Source organism: Drosophila obscura, unplaced genomic scaffold (assembly GCF_018151105.1).
Source record: "Drosophila obscura isolate BZ-5 IFL unplaced genomic scaffold, ASM1815110v1 contig_9, whole genome shotgun sequence".
NCBI lineage: Eukaryota > Metazoa > Arthropoda > Insecta > Diptera > Drosophilidae > Drosophila > Drosophila obscura.
Window position 1 is genome coordinate 4,298,289 of NW_024542883.1, and position 8,805 is coordinate 4,307,093.

The 8,805-nt window shown below is 49.5% G+C and overlaps 1 protein-coding gene across 1 annotated transcript; it reads right to left on the reverse strand.

Annotated features, from left to right (window-relative positions):
- Positions 1-2,418: 2,418 nt before the first annotated feature.
- Positions 2,419-4,134, reverse strand: LOC111081757 (protein snail). The gene has a single exon (XM_022377895.2). It carries the CDS (start codon positions 4,025-4,027, stop codon positions 2,798-2,800), a length of 1,230 nt encoding a protein of 409 aa, XP_022233587.2. The 5' UTR covers positions 4,028-4,134; the 3' UTR covers positions 2,419-2,797.
- Positions 4,135-8,805: the final 4,671 nt, after the last annotated feature.

Genomic DNA, 8,805 nt, shown 5'->3' on the forward strand with positions numbered 1-8,805 from the left:
CTCACTTGTCGTCGTCGTCGTCGTCATCATCAGCCTGGATGTTCCAGCTGTGGTAGGGTAGGCGGGGTGGCTGGGGGGGTGCACAGAGATCATATCTGCTGCTCCACATCAGCGCTGCGATTAAGCAATATGTTTTTGGCCATGTTGAAGCATTTGGCAGCAATAGACTAACCCACACTTACACCCGCCTATCTGCAGTCGGATCTCTCTCGGGGTTACGAAATCCAAATCCAAATCCAAATCGAAATCGAAAATCGCAAGTCGCACAGCGCTGACGACGGCGATGGCGATGGCGATGACGATGGCAATGTGTGTGCGGGAGAGTTACCAAGATTAATGTTGATGCTTTTTCAATTACAACTCTGGCAGCATACAAATTTGGAGTAAAACGTAATCGGCCGTAATCTCAGACGTCCTAAACGACCGAACCAAACCGAACCGAACCGACCACGACTCCTCGACTCCCCGACTCCAGCCTTCCTCTGACTGACTGCCTAAGTGGCTGCTGGCTGCCTGATCTGAACTGAACTGAGCCCAGCCCGCTCCGCTCCGCTCCGCTCCGATCAGCTCGGATCGGTTCAGCTCCTCGACTCCACGCGGTATTGGATTTCCTAATGTTTGTTTTGCATGAGCTTTTTGTCTTTCTTTCTTTTTCCATTTCTGTGTGACATGCGCCGCTCGCTGATTGCCTCCTCCTCGTCGTCGTAGTCGTCGTCGTCGTCGTCGTTGTCGTTGTCGTTGCCGCTTCCATCGTCTTGGTTTTGGTCTTGGTCTTGGTCGTAGTCGCAGTCGCAGTCGACGTTGTCGTTGTCTTAGCAATTACAAATGCCGCGACTTGTATCATGGCCCGCCATCGATTTGTATGGCATGGAATGGGAATCGAAATCGGAATCGCATCGCATCGGATCCCATCCTATCCCATCCCATCCCATCCCATCAGGTGAGGCTTTCGTGTGCTATGCTTCTTCCATCGATCGCATCTGGTTTGGCTTGGGTTGGCTTGGCTTGGGTTGCTTTTGTCAATTGCAATTTGTTATCGTGTTGTTCGGTCGCCCGGCTGGACTAATGGGGAATAGGGTAATGCGACTCAGGTGGCTCTCGATTCAATCAAAAGGATTTGCATGCACCGCAGCATGCACTGAGCGGGCTGACTCCAGCGGTTGGCTCGGAATGATGTGATTCCTTCCCTAAGAACTGATTATGGCCAGGACAATACAATGGGAGCAGTAAGCCAAAGGATGCCGCCGCAACAATAGGCGGCTCAGATCACAGAAGCTGGCCAGGGCCAAGGAATGGTTCTCAGTAGTCAGTGGGTCACTGGGTGAGGAGGACAAGGCCTGGCCGGGCAGACAATCGGGCGACAGGTACACCGAGTCTGCGATCAGTCCTGACTTCCCATTGTCTGGCCTGCAAGGTGTTTCCTCACAGCTGATTCCTTGTGACCAGTTCTATCGTATTCCCTAGATTTTTTGCAATTGCACAAGAGACGCGCTCTGATTGCCAGGGAAGTGAATTTATTGTCCATTGTGCTGCCTGAATGTTACCTTCTAGGAACGGTTTTTTGTGGGCTGTCTTATTTATGGTGAAACGGTGTTACTGTTTCTGCAATTGTCGCTAATGGTTCGATCACTGCGATCCACATGCGATCCGACCCGATCCCCTAAGAGTTCGTGACCATCCATATCCAGAACAGGACCCGTGCCTGTCGGGGATTAAATCTTATCGACACACAAATAAATACAGTGGACGACTCTAATCAAACACCCCGGACCAACAGAGTCAGCAGATAAACCGCGTCTGGATCTAGGCTCCGTCTAGAGCACCAAATCTAGCACGGTGACATGTCAATCAACAAGGTCCTCGATAAGCAGCCGTCACTACGACTATCACCTGCACTTCGTGGACGGACGCATGCGCCGAGATCCGTTTGGCAAATACTTACGAAGGTTGGAAAAGGATTGGAGAAACCCCAGAGACCCGGAAATGTGCAGTGTCGTCTGTCGTCTGTCGCTTTGGGTTGGAGGGGCAGCTAATTAAATGTTTGCATTGGGAAAAGGTGCAAATTTCAGATGTTTCTGATACGCACTGATGGAATATTGGGGGCGGGTTAAGAGGAAGTGTCTGAAATGGAAAGTGTATGATAAATCGGAACCCTGTTTGCATTTGGCAAAGGTGTTTCTCTCCAAAAACCTCGGTATGCCCATTGTATTCCCCTCTATTGACTGAGAGGGTTGGGTTGCTGCAAAAACCTTTTGGTCTTCTTCCTGTTTATGGAATCCGTAAGCCCCGTATACTCGAATGTCCCTCTTGTTGTGCTGAAAGCAGCGGAACTCATACGAGCACTGGCATAAGTAAAACATTGCAAAGTTCGTGTTGATTTTTTGTAGTTTTATTTCAGTAAAAATAGATGTTCTTAACACTAGCAAAAGTCCTAACAACGGTTGTTTAACATAATGAGAATTGTAAGTAAAACTAAAACGTTAGCTAAACTAAGAAACTAAATGATTAAATTTGGTCAAATGCTGCTGTGATGATGAGGAAATGTACATGAGCTTAAGATCTAGGAACGCTATAACTGATATAAATAGAGAGTTGTGGGAAAAATAGTCCTAACTATAGCACCAAAACCGAATCGACTTACGGGGGATAAAGTGATAACTAATGTTAACTAGGATCTGAGTGGAGTTATTGTCGGTAGCTTGGTCTTCGCCAGCGGAATGTGTCAGCTTTATGTGTCAGATCTGCCGTGTCCGGCACAGTCAAGGTGCCTCGTCTGAGGGCGATGTCGTGCTCCTCACTACGCAATCGTGATGGTGCAGTTGGAGGCGGAGTGCTTGTTGAGGAGCGACATGCGAGAGAAGGACTTGTGGCACACCTGGCAGGCGTACTTCTTCACGTCCACGTGGGTCTGCTGGTGGGCTCGCAGATTGGAACGGTCGGCGAAGGAGCGCGGGCAGTCCGGGCACTGGAAGGGCTTCTCGCCGGTGTGGGTGCGGATGTGGCCCTGCAGCAGCCAGGGGCGCGAGAAGGCCTTGCCGCAGATGGGGCACTTGCAGGGCAGCGTGTGGGTGCGGATGTGCATCTTGAGGGCTCCGATGGTGGTGTACAGCTTGCCGCATTCCTCGCAGGAGTGCGTCTTCTTCTCCTGGTTGCACTCGGCGGCTGGGCAGTGGAACTGGCGGTGCTTCGAGAGGCCGATGGACGTGGAGTACATCTTCTGGCACTGGTCACACTTGAAGCGGTAGTTCTTGGCGGCGCTCGAGGCGATGCTTACGTTGTTGCCGCTCGTAGATGGAGCACTGCTGGCGGTCAAGTAGGCGTAGGATGCTACGCTGCCGCTGCTGGAGCTGGCACTGCTGCTGCGGGCTTCGTCGAAGAGGTGGAACAGGGCCGGCAGGGGAATGTCGTTGCGCACGGAGAGATCCTCGGGCTCGGAGCTGGCCTCCGAGCCGGGACTCGAGGGTGGCGTCATCTGCTGGTAGCTGTAAGCCGAGTGCGGGGAGGCCATGGAGCTGGCCATTGAGCTGGCCATTGAGCTGGCCGGCGACGGGAAGGCGCTCAGGTGGCTGGCGATGTGCGGCTGGTAGCTGCTCCACAGGGCCGAGATGGGGTTGCATCCGGCAGCCATCACGAAGGCCGACTGGTACGGGTTGGTCGTGTATCCGGCTGTGGCGGCCGTCAGTCCGCGCATGTGAATGTCTGTGGGCTGGTAGTCCGAGTGATCGTCCTTCGGCGAGAGAAGGGCCGAGCACAGGGGCGAGGCCGATCGCGGCGTCTCTGGGGCCTTGGAGAGGTTCAGGACGTATTCGCGCTTGGCGGGCAGTTCGTAATCCTCAAAGTCCTGCTCGCGGCTGGCCTTGCGCTTTAGCGAGAGATCCTGTGGCTGATCCTCACCGGCGGGGAATACGGCAAACGACGAGTTCTTGGTCAGGGCCAAGGCCTCCGTTTGCGGGTGCGGATGCTCCTCCTGCTCCACGAAGACGATGGGCCGCTTCTTCAGCGGGCAGCTCTTGTAGTTTGCAGCCATTGTGGTGTGTGTGTGTGTGTGCGTTGAGAGGGGGTAAGATCGGTTGAGAGGGTTCTTCGCGGTAGTTCCGGGTTAGTTCACTGAGAGATCGTTGCTGTGTGGCTGTGTTGCTGTGAGTGTTGCTTACTCAACGAGCGCTGAGGATGGTGTGACAGGTCGAGGGCCGAGCACTCTCTTTTATACGCCAGAGCTCGGGGCTGCTGCTGCTTCTCTGCTTCTCTGCCGCTCTGCTTCTGCTTCGATTTGGTGGTGGTTCTTCTTCAGTTCTCACACACACACACACACACACACGCGCACTAGGTGGCAGGCGCACGTGTGCGTTGCTACCTACCAGCAACAGCAACAGCAACAGCAGCAGCAGCAACAACAACAGGCACATCGACACTTTTCCCATACCCTTATTGCGTGTTTCCCATTTGTCGCTCTCCCTCGCTCCCTTGTTCCCATGGCCTCTACCTGCCTGCGCTCTCCCTGGGAAGTACACCGGAATCCAAAGCGACGGGCATCCAACGCAGGCGCACCCTCCCCAAACGGCCCGGCCCGGCCCAGCGAGAGCAGAGCAAGCTCTTGGCTGGTAACTTATGACAGCTTCTCGCTCTCAGACCTCCAGTCACCTCGGCTAGCGATACCCAGGGTTCTCCGATTTCCGCCCCGCATCCGTGCTGTAATAACTCGTCAAAACATCTCCTACCATCTCCCCCTCAGGTCGCAGCCACTTGGCGGCGATCGTCAATCTCCTGCAGGTTCGGCAGCGCACTCCTCGGCGCTTCTATTTTTAACCGCTGGCATTTTCCACGAGTCAAATTGGACTCTCTGTCGGGTTACTTGGGGTGGTTTCTGCATTCCATTTGAGCTCTAAGTGCATCGAGTACTTGGGCACACATCTGTCCCTGCAGGCCGGGGCCATAAACTGGAGGGGAGTTGAACCTGAGCAGCACGGGCTTCAGAAATGACACCTTGGCGGAGAGGTGCTCTATAAATAGTGCTGCGAAGCAGTTGATAATGAGCCGAGTGCCAGCTAACCGACAGTCTGCTAGCTCTGGGGTGCACTTTTCACTGACTTATCATCTCCAGTGCCTCATTGAGCTCGATCGAATCGATACGATCCAATACACAATACACTTTAAGGTTCCAATTCTGATGGTCCTTGGAGATTCTGCAAGGCTCCTGTGAACTTGTACAGTTCCTTTTCCCATCCTATTGAAGAGTAAACTCAAGCATACGAGAATATTACAATTTCGACTCTTTAGTATACGATTTTCGCTGTCTTGTTGTGCAGTTGTAGATGCAAGAACAAAGCCTTCCACGAGACAGATAGCCTTAAAAATCCTGCCCAGTTATTAGACAGAATGGAAACTTACTCAGAGATCGATAAATTCAAGGAATATCACTCAGGGCTTACAAGTATTGTTATACAAAGGGATATCTTCCTTCCATACCTAAGAGGACATAAAGTTCATTAAGTTTTGATGCATTTAGCTACTTTTTACTTGACGAAGTAATTGACGTCCTTGTTTGGAAACGAATGCCTTATTAATGAACATAAATAAGCTTAGATTATTGTAGTACCCTTGCAAGTAGAGTACTTGTACTTTGAAATTGGATTACTTGATTAACAATGAGTCCAGAGCTGTCAGCCAAAATACAGATATCAGCATTTGAGTTTAAAAAAAACCCCTTCAACTCAGGAGCATTCTGCTAATATTAAAAATTGTTTCGACTAACTACGGCGACGGTCATCAACAAATCCAATACAAATTAGTTGCGATTCTTTTTTATACCATCTACAACTTTTCGCGAATACCCTTAAATTTGGGGCATCATCCTGAAACATTAAAAACTGTGCAAAAAATGTGCAAAGTAAAAAAGTAAAACAGTTTTACTCCTTTTGTCAGTTTTATCTTATGAAAACTATATAAATAATATTATTACACAAGTGTGATAAATTAAATAAATGGTTTTAAATTGTTTTAAGCTGTTTGTTCCACATCCCAGTGTTTGGACTTTCTCTGGTTGATTATTTATTTCCATATATTTCCAAAATCCATAAAAATAAAATATTTAAGATCAGAAGGAAAACATAAATAAGCTTAAAATAGTTATATACAAAATATACCATGATGGTTTATTTGTATGCCTGTTAGAAATGTATTTAGAATTTTGTTGATAAACTGCTCTGTTGAATTATTTCGCGATACCGTCCTCCTCCCATGATCTTTGACTGGCGAGGGCCTCCTTGCACACACACAGCCAACCTTCAGCCAACCTCGAGGCTGAGGCTGAGGCTGCTACACCGCCCATCAGGACCCACATCCAGAACTTTCCCAACTCTCTTCTCGTTGCCTAAGAAACAGACTTTCAGCCAGAAACCAATTTCCCAGTCATCAAAAAAACCAAATCAGAAGTGCGCATGTTCCCGCACGGAACAGGGTACAGGGTACAGATGGATGAGGATGAGGTTGTTCCCAGGAGAATATTTGTGAAAAAACCAAAGCAAATCAACCCAAAAGTTTTCATAAACCCAGGACGTGACAAAAAAAATTCCAACGCGATCGATCCTATCCGACGATCCTAACTGAAATCGCAGAATCCCAGGACCGCCAGAATTTCCCTTTCGAACAGGCCACCACCTTGTCCGGATGTGGATCAGCATTGGATTTAAAGTAATTTCCCGGATTATCCAATTACGAGTCAGCCAAACTCAAGCAAAACACCGATGCGCGGATCGCGGGAAATGTCCCCGACTCCATCTACCTACCTCTGACGGAATACGTGTGTTATTCCGCGCAATTAACCGCCATGACAGCTCCAGGACAGTACCTCCTCATCACTATCATCACTATGCAGTGCCGCCGCGGAATTGCCACAGGACGTCGCCGGATAGTCCAACTCCTTTCATTCATCGCGCAGAAAAACCCAGCCACCTTCGGCAACCCTCGCACTTGTCGTCCAATGATCGGCTAAAGTACCTAGGCTACAGATTCTGATCCGGGCTGGTCCGCTCATTAGCATTAGGTAGAGATTGTCCGCATAATTTCCACCCAAGCCATTTTTCATTCATGCGAGCGAGCGCTATCGGAATTTCTACAGGTGCTGCCTTGCTTTCTGCTAGTCTTCCCTCTTCCCTCTTCCCTCTTGGCTGTTGCCTGTTGCCTGTTGTTGTTTTCCGCAGACAATGGGCCCGTCCCATTTTTGCACCTTGTGCCGGCTCATTTGTTATAGCCGACAATGGCAGTGATGTACAGACTTCGGATTGTATTGTTGGAAGAGGAGCCAGGCTCGTAAATCGAATCGTGCAGAGAATTGAAACCCACCAGAGATGAACAAAATTTTGCAGAAGAAGAGCGGCAGAATGGCGAAAGAGAACCTATAGGACATAGGATAAACCAAGATACTATTTATAATTATTACTCTCCAACACTGGCAGATTTTACTTTTTAAATGGAGAACAATCCGTGAAGGAAGTCAATTTATGAATTATTTAATTTTTGACTGATAAGATTGCCAAAAATAATTAATTCAAAAATCCACAAACATTTGAACAACTGAGATGGGGCTGTATCAGACCGGGCGTGGGTATTCTTGGGTTCAATCTGTATTTAGGTTTGTCTTAAGTATATTTTCCCCATCTATGACAGGAACTTTTCTACTTTCACAGCTTTCAGGCCTTCGCTACTTTCATTTCGTCCCCCTTGCCTGTTCCTGTGTCTTTCTCCATATCGCCCTATCCCAACAGCATCTTCAAATCACCGCCAGTGCTCACCTGGCCCGGTGCACCTTTTGCAAAAAGCAATGAATAGAGCAGAGGAGAAAGGAAAGAAAGGAACGAACATTTAGAATACCACCAAAGAAAACAAACTCTAGGCCAAGATATACGATGTGTGATCTCGTTGACAATGAATGGTTGATTACTACCCCCAGGCCAGGCCAGGCCAGGCCAAGCCCGGCCAGGGCAGGACCAGAGCGGAGCGGAGCGAGAGAGGCCAACTGCAACTCCTGCTGCTGTTGTTGCTGTTGGGTTTTGGCACACAACAATGAAACTTCGATCCATAAATCGAAGAGGGGGAGCATGAGGGTAAATCTCTGCCACGGGCCCTGCTCCGGGTGCATTGCACAATCAATAGGTCCACGACACAATAAACCCAAAACCCAACGCTCGAACACTGGAGTAAATGTTTTGAAAAGCCAGCGAAAGGAATTGCTTCCAGGAATCCGCCGCCGTAGCTGGTAGCTGGTAGCTGGCGTATCAATGTCCTTTAGCCAGAAGAAATCAAAAAGTTGGATCACCTGGCCGTATCTGGCTGTCTGTCGGCGATTATGTGCGGGTGCCGTTTCTGTCTCCATCTCCACGGCTACCTGTGTCCCATTGTTCTCGCCAAACTGTGAATGACCCCCGACCCCAGGACGAGTACCAGGACCAGGACCAGGGCCAGACCCCAAACTACCCAAGAAGCTCTTTTGTCCTTGGCCTGCACTTGTAGCAGCTGCCTTGACTCTGTCTCCGTTTACGATATCGCTTTGTTCGCGGGACATTCGCGCAGGTTTCGTGCCTATTCATGCTTCGTTATCCTGTCAATGCGACGGCATTACAGCCATTGTTGTCGCCGTGCTGTCGTCATCTACCTCCGATTTTCTCCTTCTCCTACTAAGCTGATTAGGAAGCATTGCGTGTGTCCCCCTTGTTGGCCACACTAAACACTCTGTTTAGCCCATTACATGTGTCTCCTAAATGCAGTGTATAAATATTTTATAATTCTGTTGCGGTGATTACAACTCAA